The sequence below is a fragment of the Saccostrea cucullata genome, unplaced genomic scaffold (genome assembly GCF_032062105.1).
Source record: "Saccostrea cucullata isolate Sc308-1 unplaced genomic scaffold, CSIRO_AGI_Scuc_v1 ctg1387, whole genome shotgun sequence".
Taxonomy (NCBI): domain Eukaryota; kingdom Metazoa; phylum Mollusca; class Bivalvia; order Ostreida; family Ostreidae; genus Saccostrea; species Saccostrea cuccullata.
The window spans coordinates 259,823-280,170 of record NW_026929355.1 but is presented as its reverse complement, the minus strand read 5'-3'; the positions used below and the strand labels follow the sequence as shown (position 1 = coordinate 280,170).

The 20,348-nt window shown below is 33.4% G+C and overlaps 1 protein-coding gene across 1 annotated transcript; it reads right to left on the bottom strand.

Annotated features, from left to right (window-relative positions):
- Positions 1–7,819: 7,819 nt before the first annotated feature.
- On the bottom strand, positions 7,820–20,326 carry LOC134280595 (histone-lysine N-trimethyltransferase SMYD5-like). The gene is made up of 12 exons (XM_062763043.1): positions 20,201–20,326; positions 17,278–17,526; positions 16,597–16,718; positions 15,694–15,763; positions 14,984–15,088; positions 14,676–14,738; positions 14,389–14,459; positions 13,889–13,995; positions 13,375–13,431; positions 13,119–13,213; positions 10,997–11,067; positions 7,820–8,010 (listed from the first exon to the last, which is right to left on the bottom strand). Exons 1-12 carry the CDS (start codon positions 20,258–20,260, stop codon positions 7,905–7,907), a joined length of 1,176 nt encoding a protein of 391 aa, XP_062619027.1. The 5' UTR covers positions 20,261–20,326; the 3' UTR covers positions 7,820–7,904.
- Between the last annotated feature and the right edge of the window lie 22 nt (positions 20,327–20,348).

Sequence of the window (20,348 nt, the reverse complement as noted above, 5' to 3'; positions counted from 1 at the left end):
TGAATATGCTTTTGTGATTTGTATCTGGTTACCATGACAGCATCTCCAAAAATATTGTATTTGCCTATAAAATTTAGTCAATGTGATTAGCTTGTATGAAGAAAACTGCCATTAGCTAAAATACTGAAAGACACATTTTTTGTACCTAACTTCTTTCAAACAAATATTTGGTTTCTGTGGTAACTGTGATTAACCATTCATGAGACATGATCTAAATATTTGTATTTTTAAAGCAATTTTTGAAAAATCATCTGTAAATGTACTTTTTGCTGAAATAAATAGTTTACAGTAAACAAATCTTGAAAAAATGTCAATATAACATTATAAAGTGTATCAAATGTCAAAAAATCCATGTTCTTGACTAGATAGGCAAACTAAAATTCAAAATTTTATGTTGAAGGGGTGTAATATTAAATATCCTTGGGTGTATCCTGGTCTTGGTTTCAATAAAACCCCTTTTACATTTGGAGGAGCTTAAAAATCAATATCCTTTGTTTCTGGTCCCTAGGATTTCTTTCAAAAAGTTTTAAACTGACAGTGTCTTTATTAGATTTTTTTGGCCATCATTTAGAAATGTGCCGTTGAGATATCTGTATCAACTGTACGGGTACATCTATGTGTCCTGGCTCCAGCTAGATTCCTCTGACATAATGCATGTGGTTCATTCATCAATAAAAAATATAATTCAAAATTTGAACTTTGTTAATGAAAATAGACATTCCGTAAAGCAATTTTTTCTTGTTGCTGTTGAAGGAGGAGAGTAGCTATGGTTCGTTTTCTCTATGATCATGATCATGAATACAAGAAGGCCATGGTCCATAACACTAACCAGAGTAACTGGTCATGCTGTTCTACACCAGATTTTCCTACTTGCAATACCTATTGTGGTTTAGGTCTATTCTTAGGGGGAGGGAGCATGATTTAAACAATTTAAATCTACACTTAATCCCTGGATGCTTTAACACAAGTTTCAGCTTTTCTGACCCAGTGGCTCCCTATTTTTTCTCTTTTCCTGATTATAACCCCTTGTAAGGGGTCATAGCCCTGCTAAGTTTGGTAAAAATTGGCCCTGTGGTTCTTGAGAAAAACCTCAGCTCTACAAATCTTCTCTAAATTTTCAAGTGATGTAACCCCTTCTTTATCCCTCACCCCATCCTTGCCTCAAGTAGTTAGCTGTTTCCTGTATTTGATTCTGAATATTAGTATAACTATTACAGCCTTGCTCATCTGAAAAGGGTTTTTTTTCAACAACAAAAATTCTGTTTAGATATGCTGCATTTTATAAATTTTAATTTCAAACTGATTTTAGTTTCCAATATTCAAAGAAACATTTGTATGGATTGAACAAAATAATGAAGATGACATACAATAATAAATCTTTTACTCCTATTTGGCTTCCACATGCATGTAACTGCAGTAAAACTTGTTTAGTACAAACACGGACATTGTGAATTCAAATATAGTGAAGTCTTCTTGGATCCCCAACTATATAGATATTACAAAATTACAAATATGGATATAACGAATTATATAGCGAAGTACTTTTACAGATCCTAGTTTGTTATAACCGAGTTGTACTGTACATATATGTGTGGATAAATGATTTAACAATAGACCCAGGGCCACATCACTCACCTGGCTTGGATAAAAATCAAAAATCAGCTTTGTATCTTAAAAGCATATGTCATCACCTCTCCCTGTAAGGGAGAGAGAGAGGGGGTATGATTGAACATAACTGAATCTACACTAAGGATGCTTACAGGGTACTTATTTTTGACTAACTGTGAGTTTTTCCCTACAAGTTTGAACACTTTTATTGTAGCCCCACCCTATACCTGGGAGGGGGGGGTCATGATTTGAACAAATCTACACTACAAGAAAATGCTTCCATATGTATATATAACTCACTGGCTTTTCTGTTCTTTGGAAGAATATTTTTAAAGGATTTATCCTCTAATTCTTAGTTAAACTTTGATTGGCCTTTGTGGTCCCACCCTATCATGATTTGATCAAACTTGAATCTACACCACCTGAAAATGCTTTCATATAAATATTACCAATCAAGGCTTGCTGTATCCGATGAAGATTTTAAAATATTTTTTTTTTATATATTCCGATGTTAAACTCTGATCATCCGTTGTGGCCTCGTCCTACACATGGGGTTCATGATTTGAATCTACATTACCCGACAATGGTTCCACAAAGTTTCATATTTCCTGGGCCATTGGTTCTTTAGAAGATATTAGTAATGCTATTAATTTTGTAATATTCTCCCCTTGAAGAATGACAATGACAGACAAAAGACAAAATTTGATCAGAAAAGATCACTTGAGCCTTCAACTCAGGTGAGCTAAAAAATTCAGAGAATCAAGATCAGAAGAAATATATACCTGTTTCAAAGTCTCTGAATGGTAGTGTTCACTATAATTCAACCCTTAGTCAGAAGGCCCTTGATTGCTAAACGAAAAGGAATGTTCTTAATGATAATTTAAAAAACTGCAAGTTGTCAACACAAAATACCGAATTATCTAATGATACATAAATAATATAAAGTATATAAATGTATAACACTAACGTTAGTTGAATTGATAATCTTTTCTTGCATGGTGACGTTTGTCCTCAATTTTTTAGTTTACATTACCTCAGCTGTGCAGGTGTTGTCAAAGGGGATTTTGAAATTCAGAACAACTTCAAGGCTCAGATTGCATCTGAAATGATAACAAATCATGAAATTCATTATATGACAAGAGAATGCATACATTTATATAACAATTTAGCTTTTAAATTATTGATAATAAATATTTATTTACCTCCCCCCCTCCACCATGTACTAGTGATATCATCATGAATTCATACTATTAGTTATAAATTGAAAAAGAGTTCAAGGTTTGTAGGATCAAATTTTATTTTTTAAGTTTTAAACCTAAATTAGACGAAAACATTGGCAGAAACCCATTCATATTGTATGTGCTCTCATATTTATAAATCTCTCTCTTTCTATGTGTGTATATATTAAATATATATATATTTTGCTTGCAGGAATATTTGGGAAGCCCCCCCCCTCTCCCCCATTCAGATAGGGTTATATGGCTTTACACCCCCTCCCACCGTTTCAACTGATGAAACCATAACAGTATTTTATTTGTTGTTTTGCTTGTCAATTAAATTTTGTAGGACTCCCCAACCTTATATATAATTCAAATAAAAGGAAATGCATTTGAAGAATATCATACACATATAAGTTTGGAAATATACAGTTTTAAAGGGCACAATTTAACATTTTGATTAAATGAATAAGAAAAATAGTAATTATGGTTTTGCCATAACATCTGAGTTTTTTCAGGGCTTAATTAAATATTCACTAGTTTAAGAAGGACCCATTGGCCATTCCGAAAACAGTGTTTGAAATAACAGTGCGCCTGACCGCCCGAGACGCACAAATTTTGCTGTGGGCTTACCAATTTGCACATATTGATGCCCAGCTGGACTTGTTTCAAGTTTTCATTAATTAAAATTTAATAATTTGATTTTTAAAATCGCTTCCGAATCAACTAATGGTATCATGAGCAGTACAGGATTTGTGATTAAAAGGGAGGGGGAGGGGGGGCGTGGATAACTTTGTTCAGACAAGGGATCTTGATAGTGATGTTCCAAAGTACAGTCATGAATATGTTTAGACATACCATAGTTTGAATGATGGTTGTCCAGGGGGCAAAGCCCCAGAAGCTCCTGAGATTTCGTGTGTTTAAGAGTAAAATTAGGCAAAAAAATAGTGGTCTTGTACGAAAGTATGGCATTATTAATATATTTTCCTACAGCAAAACATGGTCACTATTATATTCATATGGGAGGCCGGGGGGGGGGGGGGTTTCATTTGCTCATTGCTCACAGTACCTCTAGTTTCAAAAATCAATTTTACAAAAGACAATTATTTTCTCAGCAGCTAGGCTGGTAGATTTTTACCAGGACTGATAACTTTTACTAGCAGTCAGCCTTATGTTTGCTATCAATTTTTCTGACTTTCCCCCTTTTCAATTTGAAAAAAAAATAGTCAATATTGCCTTTGTTTAGACATTTGTCTGTGATATGTATTAAATACCTGATCTAAATATGACATCCATAGAGGCACTGATACATACTAAGAAAAAATTATGCTCCATCCAATCTCTGCTGTGGCTTTCACTGCTTCTTGCCATGGCTTCATGTATGCTGAGGTCGAGGATTTCTTCCAGTCGACTGTGTATATTGCAGTACTAAGGGAGTATCGACGGAAAGGAGAGATATACTCATCATACTCTAATCCCCAGCAGCGAGCTACTGTTCAAATTCCAGTACAAAATTAAATGTTTTCCCCAAAATTAACTGAATTTAAGTAGTTTTGATGATATTGTTGAACAAGTTAGCCCTTTTCAAAACACTCAAACTCTTAGCATGTTTAGGAAATGAAATTTTGTTTTTGTCAGATAAAATTAAGCAAATTGCAGGCAGTTATTTTTTTATCCTAGGAATATATTTTTCTAATAAAAAATTTAGACTTACATGCCCCTTGGATGTATGAAAACTGGCAAAACTTCCAAAATGAAGATGAAATCACACACATTTCTTAATCCTCCCCTTCTAAATTGAAGAGTTAAATACACTCTTTCCAACTCCTTTTACTAAAGAGCGCCAAGGGAGATAACTAGAATTTCATGTTTTTACATAATTTAAAATCACAATATCTATTCGTAATTAAAATAACCCATGGGTTTTTTAATTGTTTTTTACTCTTTGATACTAGATGTTCAATATTTTATAATTCACATTCAAGGAGAGTGCGGGCCTTCAAAAAATCACCTGCACGTACAGACACTTTTCAATGGATACTGTTGACTGTTTTAATATATATTGAATTCATTTTTTAATCAACTATGCATGAAATCCATTTATAACTGTGATCAAGTATTTAGTTTGATGTATCTTAATGTAAATATGATAGTTTTTGAAAAATCTATCACTATCATGAATCACTTATTTTCATTTCTGCCTGGTTCTTATAAATAGCTGTACTTAAAAATCGGGTTGTTCTTTTTTTATGGAGAGACTTTCATTGTCGGAAGTTAGGGTTCCTGAGTTCGTGGATTGAATTTTTGTGATATTCATGTACGGAAATTACATATTAAGGGGGAAGGTCCTGTCCCCAAGCACATGTGCTCCGATGATATGTAATCCAATTGTTCATGTAATCTATAATGCTGATTTTTCTCTAGAACTGATAAAGCCACAGAAAAAAATCTCTTTTCGTAACTTCAAAATATAAAGGAAATAATCAAACATAGATTTATAGATATCTTCGAGTAAATAAAAAGGTATTGGCAGTATAAAAGAGATGAAAACAACACCAAGTACGAGTATGCATTTGACTTTATTTTGCGACTCCCCCTTCGATGTGCTTTCCCATACACGACTCCCCCTACGTAACCGTTACTGTCTGAGAAGAAAATGTCTTAATTATGAATTTTTATAAAGTCTAGTCAAGTTTAAGTTGTTGCATTTAAAAGATAAACGATTTCTTTTGCTGTTTTAACAGTGAGAATCCCTACGCAAGCCGCAGATAGTCCAAATCATGCATGTTTTTACCATCCGATCAACGTAAATATGAAAACTGTCAAATAGTTTCGAAGTGTTTGAGAAAACTAGACGTATATGACAGCCAGACAAATGACCAAAATAAAGCTTAACTATTGCCATCTTCCGTGGGATATTTGTTTTTTGTAAATACATCTTATAAATACCGAAAACAGACGTGACCCACATCTCTTCTGACTCCGAAGCGGTGAAAATCTACTCCCCCATACGTTGAAAACGACTCCCCCATACTTTTTTGCGACTCCCCCGCGTTACCCGTTGTATAGGGTGTTAATGTGTACTGTATTTTATTACTGAGTTTGTAAAAAAACATAATAAAACATATCCTTTTCCACATCACATCCTGTATCAGCCCGAGACTCCAATATCAGCCAGAGGGCCGAAGGCTTTCTGTTTTGGTTTTCTGTTTTTGGCTTTATTTCATGAGTAAAATGTGTATCTTGTTGGCATAAAATAAAAAAAAAGAAGTATTTTCCAACTATGTCTGCAGATGCCCAGGAGTAGAGAATATTATATAAATATTACAAGTTGTTGAGTGTAACATTGAAATTTTCACCCATTGAAAACCACTGTCATGCAATATTTATTACAATGTATATTATATATACAGAATGCTTTTTACAAATACATAATTATGTCAGTGAACCTTGCGAGAATAAATTTTGCGCAATCAACATTTTTTTTTAGTAGTATCCGTCGTTAAGCAATGTTGACTGTTGCTATGCTGAAGGGCGTGGCTTATTTTTAGCGGGTAATAGTGTTTTTTAACAAATGTTTCTAGACGAATCAGATTCAACCACTTCACATGAAAGTATAATATTCTTTAAGAATTTATGCATTTTCCATTTTATGAACAATAGAACCCTGCTGCCCTAACATCTAAAACCCTGGCCTAGAGACTATGAATACTGTGAAATCACTAATTTTCGTTGAGGTTTTATTTTCGTGATTTTCAAGGTATGAAGAGACCCACGAATTAATGTCCACCACGAAATTCAATTTTTCACATATATTACTACAGAACATTTCTTCAACCAAGACATCAAATCCCCATGAAACAATATATTTTACTCAAACCGCGAAAGTTTGACCCCTCGAAAATATGTGATTTTACAGTATCAAACTTTGGCATGAACCAATATATTTTACTCAAACCACGAAAATGTTACCCCTCGAAAATATGAGATTTTACAGTATCAAACTTTGGGCGAATGTCTTTGTAAAGTAATCATCACATTATCATTACTTCTGGAATGTGGAGGATTTAAAATAGCTATAACCATTAGCCTAATTTATTTAAAGTTTATCATTAACTTTAAAGCATATCATTAACTTTACTTCAGTAAAGCAATGCATTTACATTTACACATGTACCACTATTCTTGGGTTTTCAAAACTAAAAATACAAATATTGTGCAATGATACATATGTATATATAATGAACAGTATTCAAGATCAAAAGTCCATAAAACAATACAAAAAGGAGCAGAGCAAACAGGACCTCCAAAACATCAGAGGTGGGATCAGGTGCCATGGAGGAGTGAGCATCCCCTGCTGACCAGTCACACCCGCCGTGTGCTCATTGTCATGATCGGGAAATATCAATTCAGTGAATTCAGTATATGAATAATGGACTAACAATTAGTATGAAAAACTTCAGTCATCATTTGACTCAATGATAAATTGTATTTGCTGACAAGATCATTGTATCGACCATAGAACTTCGAAATGATGACTTTAAACGAAACAGCTGAAATTCTTATTTCGTCAACTTGTTAAAATGTCAATAATTTACCTCATTCTAAAAATTGTTCATACGTAGAGCATGGTCTTGCGTATCGAATCATGTTTATAGAGCAACCGAAATATATAAACTCCGTATGCAGGTATTCATATCGAAAGTATAGTGCTGCATAAGTAAGGGAAGTTGAAAAGCAGAAAAGTAAAAGTCATCATGTTTATAGAGCTTGTTTGTTAGATTAACATGAACATCTTTTTCAAGTCAAATGTCCAAATTTGCATTAGATGTGTAAACTATAGACAAATCTATGGTATCTTTTTTGCATCTCAAGGTCACCAGGATATATCATATCGACATAGGAATGGAAATCAATTGTTAATTGACAATACGTCATACCAAGAAATGCATTCTTCAACTAGCTCTACCATAGAAATTCAATGAAAATCACACTGACTAGATAATGATTTTATTAATAAACATTATTTAAAATTGTCTTTGAAAGTACATTGTATATTTTGACATTTTCTTGCTTCCTTTACTGATCTTCCTCCATGTCTTCTTCGTCTTCTGATGACGTCACATCCGGGTCATCTGCCTCACTTAAACACTTTGGGCATTCACAAATGAAAAGGTAATTTTCTCTGTAAATATTAAATAAAAATTATCTATTAAATTAACCAAAAGAAAACAAACTATTGTCCTCGAAAAACCTTAATTAACATTTTCCATAACTATCCTTGTTTCTTTTCAAAGTTGTGACAATTATAAAAAAAATGGAGAGAGAGAGAGAGAGAGAGAGAGAGAGAGAGAGAGAGAGAGTTTTTGGTAAGTCTTGTGTTGTCCTTCACGGACTTTCCATATATTTCGATGTCGAGACGGTTTCACATGCAATTAAGGATCATATGAATTCTAAGGCATTTTTTCATGAAATATTTTACTACGGATTATCTGTTGGCATGATCAATACAGAGGACACAAGGCATGTGTGAGGTTAGAAAGGAATGCTTACTCCTCCAGGGCTCCTGTCTCTACCTCTGAGGTTTTCAGGTGTCCATGTTTCAGGCCCTGTTTACAGACTGTTCTGTTTGTAGATTTTGAGAAAAAAACTATATATTTATTGTGCACAAAAAAGTGCACTGTTTCTAGATTTATTTCTCCATGTTTTTAAACTGTCATCTCAAAATATCCTGACATATTCTTTTCACTGTTTCCACAACAAAACATTCTTAATAATTGTTGTTAATAGCTTTCCTGACCTTGAAATTGAGATTATCAAAAATATTGTCTATTTATACTGCCATTTTGGTTTGCAAGATAAGTTGGTCCAACACACTTCGTGCAGATGTCAACTACGACATTACTTAATAAAGGAGTAAGGAATTTTGTTTAATCTATCCTTTTTGCGATTGAGGTAAGAATTAATCCAGAACTAAGTGTAATTTTTTTGTGCGCAATGAATATACAGTTTTTACAATGGGTGGCTCTGTAGCTCTCCAGTCTATCAATATATTTTTTTCAGAGAGCTACAGTTCTGCAGCTATGTCTTCAATAAGATTTACTGAAAAGCTTAAAGGTAGTTGTAGTGACTTTTCAATTAACTACAAGAATAATACATGTATTCTAAAATATATTCCACATTTGCAGACAAGGCAGGGCATTAAAAACATTAATGCAGACATTGATTAAACTCGTGTTAATCAATTTGTTTCCACACCTCGTTGCATTTATGAAACTACATCTTTCAAAAAATCATGATAAATTTCTTAAACATGTCAAATATTAATTACAGGTTTAAACTTTTTTGTAAATGGATCAATTATACATGAGATAGGTTAATGCACGAATCCATATCTTAGTTTCTCCTGGCAGCAGTATCCTTGAGGATTTTAAGGTGCTAGAAAGTCACCGTTGAGTAAAAAAATAGGAAAAATCTATCTGGAATTCATGTTATCAGCTACTTTTAGTGTTTCAGTTCTTTTCACTTAATTTCCAAATCGAAAGTGAATTTCAATCTTAAATATTTTGTAAATTATTCAGAAATTTATCACTTTTAGAACAATCATCTCAAAAACGTTAGTTTACATTGATATGTGTTTAAGACCATAATTAACACTTAGCAACCAAAGGACACTAGCGTGTATTCAAAGAAAACAAGAAAGGCCACATCACATGGGCCAAGAAAGGCCCAGAAAAAAGGCCACATCACTCACCTGTTAAGCTTTGACCATGCTCTTCTTAACCAGATTTCCCCCATGTAATACCTATTGTGACCCAACCCAACCCCCGGGGGTCATGGTTTGAACAATTTAAAATCTACACTACCCCAGAATGCTTCCATATAACTTTCAGATTTTCTGGCCAAGTAGTTCTTGAGAAGAAGATTTTTAAAGTTTTTCCCTATATATTTCTATGTAAAACTTTGATTCCCTATTGTGGTCCCACCCAACCCCCAGGGGTCATGATTTGAACAATTTAAAATCTACGCTACCCCAAAATGCTTCCACCTAAGTTTCAGCTTGTTTGGCCCAGTGATTCTGGAGAAGAAGATTTTTAAAGTTTTTTTCCCTATATATTTCAAAATAAAACTGACACTTAAGTAATTAAGGGATTCCATTGAAAAATGCCCTGTATTCTCATTTGTGTAGCTATTTGTATTTTGTGAAGTGGTTCTTGTCTGAGAGATTGTTAGAATCTACACTACCCCAGGATGCTTCCACCTAAGTTTCAGCTTTTCTGGCCCAGCGGTTCTTGAGAAGAAGATTTTTCCTATATATTTCTATGTAAAACTTTGATTCCCTATCGTGGCCCCGCCCTACCCCCAGGGGTCATAATTTGAGCAATTTAGAATTTACACTATCTCAGGATGCTTCCACATAAGTTTCAGCTTTTCTGGGCCATTGGTTCTTGAGAAGAAGCTTTTTCCAGATTTTTCCTATATATTTCTATGTAAAACTTTGATTCCCTATTGTTGCCCCGCCCTACCAGCGGGGGTCATGATTTGAACAAATTAGAATCTACACTACCCCAGGATGCTTCCACATAAGTTTCAGCTTTCCTGGCCCAGTGATTCTTGAGAAGATTTTTTAATAACCCCACCCTATTTTTGTCTTTTCTTAATTATCTCCCCTTATGAGAGGACCTGGCCTTTCATTTCAACAATTTAATTTTTTCTGCATCCAAGGATGCTTTGTATTAAGTTTGGTTAAAACTGGCCCAGTGGTTCTTGAGAAGATGTCGAATATGTGAAAAGTTTACAGACGGACACACAGACGGACAAACAACAGACAAAATGTGATCAGAAAAGCTCACTTGAGCCTTCGCCTCAGATGAGCTAAAAGATACCTGTTCTTGCTTCATAAATAGATATCAGTACACATAGAATATTTTTTAAAGATTCCAAATACATGGGCTTATGGCAATTTTAATGTTCGAATCATAGGCACTTGTCGTTTTTTACCTTCCTTTTACGTTAATATTATAGTTGGGGAAATTTTTATTTATGAAAAGAAAATTGCTAAAAAGAATACACCGCTAAATGTAATACATTTACAGTATTTAAGTTCAATACGACATAGTAAGTTTATAAAAAAAAATGTGTAGATTTTTGTGCATCTTTGAGTGACTTACTTAAGAATTTTCTGTCGACTGTGTCGGCTTCTTGATAAATCACACTCACTCAGATAACCAATACAGATCTCCTTAAAAATACAAAATAATAAAATAAACTGCTACTTACATAGATAGAGCAAACCCATTGATAGATTTTTAATAGATAAGACCCCTTTAACATAAATCTATTTGTCACTGGCCTGCCTCAATTCAAAATTGTATTTAAGCATACCAAATCACATAAAGGACAAAATTATCATATTTCCTTTTAAACACAAATAGGGATTTTAAAAATACAATAGCTGAATTCTTCCTAATTGTCATAAGATTTAAGTTTGCATCTATAATCAGAAAAACATCATGCTATGAAATAGATGTGTCAGTCTCAATGGCGTCTTTCTTTCAAGCCTATCAGGATGTGTCAATAAATAAAAATAAATTTTGTTTTAAAAAGTGTTAAAACATTCAATATACATAAATGTTTAATTTAAGAGAACAGAAAGATCTCCTTTCCACTCATGTAGAAGTTTCTAATAAAATTTTAATTTATTTAACAGGTCACTTCCTAAAAGAACAAAATGGTCATTCTTACAAACGGCTGGATTTTTATAGGTTGGTGGGCCCAAAGCCTGGTCTCAAATTTCTACATATATTATATAATACTGAGAAATGCAAAGTTCAGTTTCAAATGAACTTCTAATCTCTTCTTTAAAACATAAAAACACAAATACTCAATGTAGAAATACTATTTACTTATTCCTAAAATTCACTTCTGAGCACATTTTTAATCCAATTTCTACATCAATTTATTCCTTAATTCATCCATTCCTTTCCAATAGAAGTAAAGAACATATCTGTTAAAGATAAAATGCATTCTGTGAATAAATCATCCATTGCTTAAATATGGCATGCCAAATTCACAAATATGAGCAAATCATAGTTTCACAATTGATAAACTAGGTTTATCGGTTGTAAACTGTAAAACTATAGTTAACAACGTTAATCTATATTTTACATCTGTAAACTATAGTTAACGCGATAATCTATGTTTCACAACGGTAAACTATACTTAACACCGAAAACTATCATTTGCGATTGCAAAACATAGATTATCTGATAAATACAGTTTCATGATTTGTAAACTATAGTTTACAAACTGTTAACTATAGTTAACGATCTGATAAATATAGTTTCACAATTTGTGAAACTATGATTAACAACTCTTAACTATAGTTTACGATTGTAAACTATAGTTTACAAACGTGAATCTATGTTTATCAACAAAATCTATTGTTAACGCTTTATTACAGACAGATAAACTTAAATTAACAATCGTAAACTATAGTTAACAACCGTTAAATATAGTTTTACAGATGAAAACTATACTTAACGAATCGTTAACTATAGTTATAGTTATAACTGTTTGTAAACTATAGTTTACAGTCGATAAACCTAGTTTATCAATTGTGAAACTATGATTATCTCATTTTTGTGAATTTGGCATGCCATACTTAAACTTAAGTTCCAATAATCAGATTAAAGATAAAATCTATTAAAGATTGAATGCATTCTAAAAATTGTTATCTTGTTTGAAATTCTTACACAATTCCCACTCTGATCTGAGGCACATGAGGACTAACCTGGCCAGGGGTAATCCTTTCCTTGGCCACAACTGAAATGATGTTATAATGGTAAGGGAAGCCACCACTGACATGATGTTGTTATTGTAGGGGAGGCCACCACTGACATGATGTTGTTATTGTAAGGGAGGCCACCACTGACATGATGTTATTATTGTAAGGGAGGCCACCACTGACATGATGTTATTATTGTAGGGGAAGCCGCCACTGACTTGATGTTATTATTGTAGGGGAGGCCACCACTGACATGATGTTATTATTATAGGGGAGGGCCACCACTGATATGATGTTATTATTGTAGGGGAGGGCCACCACTGGTATGATGTTATTAATGTAGGGGAGGGTCACCACTGACATGATGTTATTATTGTAGGGGACGGCCACCACTGACATGATGCTATTATTGTACATGAGGCCACCACTGACATGATGTTATTATTGTAGGGGAGGCTACCACTGACATGATGTTATTATTGTAGGGGAGACACCTAAGGACTCACCTGACCTGAGGTAATCCTTTCCTTTGCCACTACTGACATGATGTTGTTATTGTAGGGGAAGGTGATCTCAGCGTTTGGCTGGCAGCTGTGGTTACCTAGAATGATGCAACGATTGTCAGAGTAATTCATATAAAGTACATAAAGTGAAGTCAAATTCTGTACTACTGGTGTAAATTGTGTAGGTTTACTTCTCAGGGTAATTCATATAAAGTACCAGCTTCTCTATTACTGCAGTAAATAGTAATGGGATACTCACAAGTACTCTGTAGAAGGTAAAGTCCTGAACCCTCACAATCCAAGAATGCTCCAGACACTGTAAAGTAGATTTCAGAGAGAAGCTTAAAATTATTCTGTGGCCAAAGTATTATTATAGAAAGTGCTCATAATTTCACAGAAACTACATTGAAGTTGCACTTGGATTTATAAATTTATGCTTTTATGTTCAAATTAGGAAATGACAAGATGTTTTTAATCATGATAGCATGTTGCAGCAGTAATTTGACATGTACACTAGAAGACAGGTGATGAAAGAAAATAAAGGCAAAGTATGAAAACATTTGTGTTCATTTTTTTTCCAAACCTGAGTCTCTTTTTTGAATCGAGTATCGAAATTATTTAAAAATTGAAATCAGATTTAAAGCAAATATAAAAACTTTTTTTGGGAAAATTGTCATAATAATGTATTAAAAGCTATTTTTTCTGAAAGAAAAAAATAAACATTCTTTATGTAATTAACAAATATATAAATAATTCACACTATATGTAAATACCTTTTTCTAATTCTTCATACAGCTTATCAATAAACTCATCCAGTTCTTCTTTCTTTTCCTCAGACATATCCAATTTTTCACAATTTTTTACCCATGAGCTAATTGAACTAATAAGTAAATAATAAAAACATAAGTAATAAAAAATTACAAAAGTAAAGTAAAATAAAGAGCAAGACTGAATTCATGTTTCAAGGATTTTTGTGTGGACCTATATAGTATAAATTAATTTTATATAGGGAATGTTTTGCTCCCATTTGGTACCTTTCACTCATGTAGTCAGTGGGAAAATACACCTCAGGGTTCAAGCTCTCTTTTAACATATATGTGTCCAGGCAAGTTTTAAAACTGGGTAAAATTATTTATGAAAGAGTAAAAATAATCCTGTATGCACATATTAAAATTGTTTTATCTCAAAAATGTACAGTTGCAGATACAAAACAAGTCCTTTTGTAAAGGTGTTGGAAACTGAAAATAAAATTCTGTATAAAATACTTGTATACCTTGATCCTATTCCCTGACCATTCCTGCCAATCAGTGCAAACAAGGACCGAAAACCCTCTGGTGTAAACCACTGTAATCAAAACATGTATTTGTCTTTTAACAAATTTTGAAATAAAATGACTCTTACATTAATAGAATGTGTTTATGTATCAAGATTCCTAATACTATTCAGAATATATACATGTATGGAAACAATTTATATACATACAGTGTATGTAATGCCTACTGCCCAATCTATTTATAAAAATGTGGGAGAAAATGAAATTGATGATATATATAGACTTACATGTTGAAGAGAATCATGAAATAGAATCTCTGTCATCTGTTGTCGCAGCATCTCAAGCGGTTCCTGAATATTGAATAAAAATATATATACGTACATTATGTAAACAATTTTAATAATGCATATAAATGATAAAAGATAGTATGTACATAAATACAACAAAAAAGGCTTACATGAAACACACAAATTTCAAGAAAATATAAACTATTCAACTGTGTTTTAGTTGGTACGTTTTTAACCCCTTGGGCTTCATGTTACATAAAACACACAAACTTAAAGAAAATATAAACTATTCAACTGTTTTTCCTCACTTGAAATTTGTCCCCCATCATTTTATGAACAAGTGCTTCTTCTTCATTCACAGTTGTTTTTACAAAGCGAGAAAACTTCTCCAAAATGTCTGATTTGTCTTCACTCTGCAAAAATGGCAATAATTAATTCAGAGGCATATCACACGGTAATTGACATATTTAACTTCATGATATGTAATATACATTTAACTGACTTATTTTACATAGTGTGTAAAAACATTTAATAGACATATTTTGCAAATGTAAAAATCTTTAAAAAACATTTTGACATTCTATAATCCTATAATCTTACCTGTTTAACCTTGGCTATCCTCTTTGCTATAATCTTACCTGTTTAACCTTGGCTATCTTCTTTGCTATAATCTTACCTGTTTAACCTTGGCTATCCTCTTTGCTATAATCTTACCTGTTTGACTTTGGCTATCATCTTTGCTATAATCTTACCTGTTTGACTTTGGCTATCCTCTTTGCTATAATCTTACCTGTTTGACTTTGGCTATCCTCTTTGCTATAATCTTACCTGTTTGACTTTGGCTATCCTCTTTGCTATAATCTTACCTGTTTGACTTTGGCTATCCTCTTTGCTATAATCTTACCTGTTTGACTTTGGCTATCACCTTTGCTATAATCTTACCTGTTTGACCTTGGCTATCCTCTTTGTTATAATCTTACCTGTTTAACCTTGGCTATCCTCTTTGTTATAATCTTACCTGTTTAACCTTTGCTATCATCTTTGCTATAAGCATTATACTACAGGTCTCTGGTGGGAAGTGAATGTTTCTAAAAAAAACAAATTTACATTTTAAAACAAATACTTCTCTTTTCTTTAGAATGTAGGAATTTTGGCTGGACTGAGGACATCGGCCTGGATAGCTCAGTGGTAGAACACCTGACTAGTGATGCAGGAGTCCCGGGTTCGATTCCCAGTCCAGCCTTATGTTTTCATTCTATACATTTATGTATTAAAGAATTTTCAATGCATGTTTACTCATTCCCCCTTTCCATATTACAAGTCTATACCATGGTCTGACCATCATTAATTAAAAGACATAATGTTCTTGGCTGCATTATTCTTTTTCAATATGAAACATGTACCCATGCATGTATTGACATGTATCAAACCACAGTTTATAAACATCTGTAATTTAAACACACAACATTTTGATGACAAACTTAGCATCTAGTTTAATTTTTTATTTCAGTGGATGGTTTAAGTATGGGGTGCTCTTTTCTAATCAATATAAAATCACTGATGTACAAACACTTGTATACTTTACCTTCACATTTAGAGGGTGGTTCTCATCATCCCTGGATGATCCCATACACAGATGTACAAACACTTGTATACTTTACCTCCACATGTCCTGTAGTTTATTTAGAGGGTGGTTCTTGTCATCCCTTGATGGCTCCATACACAGATGTACAAACACTTGTATACTTTACCTCCACATGTCCTGTAGTTTATTTAGAGGTTGTCCCTGGATGACCCCATACACAGATGTACAAACACTTGTATACTTTACCTCCACATGTCCTGTAGTTTATTTAGAGGGGGGTTCTCGTCGTCCCTGGATGACCCCATACACAGATGTACAAACACTTGTATACTTTACCTCCACATGTCCTGTAGTTTATTTAGAGGGTGGTTCTCGTCATCCCTGGATGATCCCATACACAGGGTCTGGTGGTACTCCTGCCACGCTCTCTTCTGACAATCAGGACAGCAGTAGGTCACCTTCAAATAAACATCAAATGTTGTATTACAGTGTCCTTATATTGTCATTCCCATCACTACGTACTGATACCATACAGCTTTAATCTTTATACATTTCTATCATTTATCTTTTGGATACAAAATCACAAATTCATGTGTATGCTTAGAAGATAGTGACAAGTTAAATTTTGTTTTTGGGAAGGGGAATTAAAAACCTACAGTTTCAGGATTGTATCTTTGAACCATTAAATCTATTCCTCATTTACTATTTTTTTTTTCAAACCACAAAAATTCAACACATCAAAACATGTAATTTTATATTACTATGCTAAAAAAATAAATGTTTACTGATGCTGTATACAGGTATATAAGGAAATATTTGTCTCAATGATATTTTTGCCCTTTCACCCTTGTTGCAAGCAGAAAAAATTAAACAAGAGGAATTCAAGGAAGATAACAATATTTCTTAACCACAATTTGTCATTGCCAAATTTAAAAAGGGCAATATTGTTTGCAAATGTAAAAGGGTGAAAAATAACAAAGGATGAAATAACCCTATATAATGAACTCAGTACACTACCTGACACTGCGGACAAGCAGAATACTGTGAAGGGTCTGTTTCATCACATTCAGGGTAGGGTAATGTCAGTGCTTCGTTTTCTGTCAATCGTTGACTCTGCTTTTCTGCAGTCTCCAGTGAGCGTAGACAGTATTCACATGCCTTGTATTTGTAAAACTCATTCCAGAGAAACTGAGAACTGATAAGAGGTCTCTCTTCAAATAAAACATCTCCTTCTTCAAAATTCTGTTTTGCTATCAAACTTTTGCCCTAGAGAGTGAAAAAAAGCAATTTTCCATCTTTAATAATTTTCTAAAAATGATTAATGAACTTTCAAGTTATTTAATTCCCAGATGAACAGTAAAACAAGAGTAATACAAGCAGTTATAGTAACTAAACTGTCACTCAGTATCTCAAAAATAAGGATATAACTGCTTTAAGGTATGTGGGACATACTTAATTAGAAACATACAAAATATGTAAAAAACAATTAAACAACAAGTATTTTTTCAGCTTAACATCTTAAGGTCCTTCTTCCCCTTAAGCAAAGGGCTATGATTGGAAATGAGGTTTCATGCTCACTTTCACCATGGTCAAAAATATAAAGCTGTAGTATAGAATTTGCAAGGAATGTTATCCACTGACAGTTCCAACACACAGGTACTTGGTTTTATAAGGGTATAAGGGTGCATTGTGTGTATTACGTGTTTCCCAAGGTGTGTTTGAATAATTTCATTGAAATACAAATAAAATATTGCTGAAATCAGCAGAATTCAAAAATATCATATTGCTGTGTAATATGTGATTATGATGATATTATTGAAAAAGTCAAAAAAAAAATTATACAAGAATTGTGGTTTCAATCAGGTTTTGTACATATATTATCTGCGACTATGACGTAATTAAACAGAATCATGTGAACATGTGTTCTTAGTCCCCTTAATTAAGTCTATGTTAAAATTCTAGATCTAACATTAGACTAGCTGCAGATACTGTAGCGTTATGGTTTTATATATTAGTCTTTGACCATAACGCTACAGATCCCGTAATGCAAAAAAGGTGCAATTTATGGCGCAATATTTTTTGCACACTCCTGGTGAGAATTTCTCCACTTTCTAGCATTGGTCAATCAACTACCTTTCACTCCCTAATTCTAGACACATTCTGTAGCCAATATGTATATTTTATCTACCTCCCAACCATTTATAGTTGTCTCTACAGGCAATAAACTCGCTTGAAGTGAATTTTCAGCAATCTAACATATAATCATAAGCGAGTTTATCACTTGTAGAGGCGACGATAAAGGGTAAGTAGATGGATAAAATATACAGATTAGTGAAATAGCGTGCCTAGAATCAGGGAGTGAAAGGTAGTTAATTAACCAATGTTAGAAAGTGGAGAAATTCTCCCCAAAAGTGTGCAAAAAATATTGCGCCATAAATTGCACCTTTTTTGCATTACGGGATCTGTAGCGTTATGGTCAAAGACTAATAGGGAGTGAAGGAACGCTCGTAACGACAACGCCTGAGCGAAGAATAAATTCGGACTGCTGCACATTCATTCCATAGAATTTTTTTCCCGCAATAATTTTGACCCACAATGCATCGCTTCGCACACTAACGTTAAAGCAACGTTCTCGCTAGAATACGACAAAAGTTAAACGAATAATAAACTTGCCTTGGGTTTAATGAAATTATCTGTTTGTTGCAGAAAATAGTATATACTAGCTGATTGAAATCAGCCCTGTTCAGGGTTCGGTTTGGTAAAGCAACGAACGACGTCATGTGACGTGACGTCAGAGTCTTAAACGCATCGAATAAAACCATAACGATACAGATCTGCAGCTAATGGGTGCGTTCAGAGTATTTCCAATGGTACCACCACCTCTTTGCCAATGGTAACAATTTGTACCGTTGGTACCATTGGACCCATATGTACTCTGAACGAGTTTTGGGTAGAGTTGGTAGGAAACTCACCAATGTTAACAATGGCACCATTGGTGTACCATTTGTGACATTGGTATATACCATTGTTAACAATGACAGATTTCTTAGAAGAAAATGTCAAACCAAGATTATTATTCTTGCTTCGTGCATCATTTTGCAGCAAGAGAATGCTTTCAGAAATAATTTTTGGTACAGGTAAGAACTTCTCCACATCAGAATTTTTCTCCAACTTGTCTTCCGGATTGTCAAATGTAAAATAATTAAATTAATAAAATTTTGATTTTACATTAAATACACTTTAAAGTTACTAAAATAAATATTCTGAAACTTTCATTCAAGAAAAACCACATTTAAAAAAGACGTTTCACACATATATACACAGAGTTTATGTAAATAGGTGATTAATAGGTGTAGTAAAAACATTACATGATTTGTTCCTTTTTCAACTTTTTCCCCGATGAAAGACTTTCATAAAATAATCTTGTTAATATTAATTCTATAGATAGAAAACGATTTATAGAGTAAAAATGAACTCAATTATACATAAAATTTATTAGAATTTACCAAATACCGCCCGGTAAACCCAGAGATCTCTCGGGTTCTCTGTTTAGCAGGACAGACTTGATCAGTACCCGCCATTTTGTTTGACGTCATTAAAAAAGTTACCATCGCTAACAGAGCTCTAGTTCGTCTGCAGAAAAATCTACCTATGGTAAATTTTTTCGGCAAACTTTGGTACCATTGGCTTACCAAAGGTAAAAAATTCTACCATTGGTAACTTTTGTCAGCCAACGGTAGTACTCTGAACGCACCCACTGTTAGACATTTTTACTGTTGCAGCTGTAGATGTAATTTTTCGAATTTCCTCGAAAAAAGGATTTCATTTTCAATTGTATTTTATTTGTTTAAAATAACACGTTTGAGTTAATCAAACTAAAAGATGTTCAACAGGAGGATCATGTTTATTGAAATAGCAATATAAGAATCGACGCTGTTACCTTTTTAGTGTTCTCGAAACTAATCTCAACGTTGAGTTCGTGTCCACTGGAAGTCGCCATGTTGTTTACTTTTCTTGACTTCAACGTTAAAGAGTTCCAATGCACCAAAAGTGAAAGTAGGTTTCGTCAGTGTTTACAATTTTTGTCA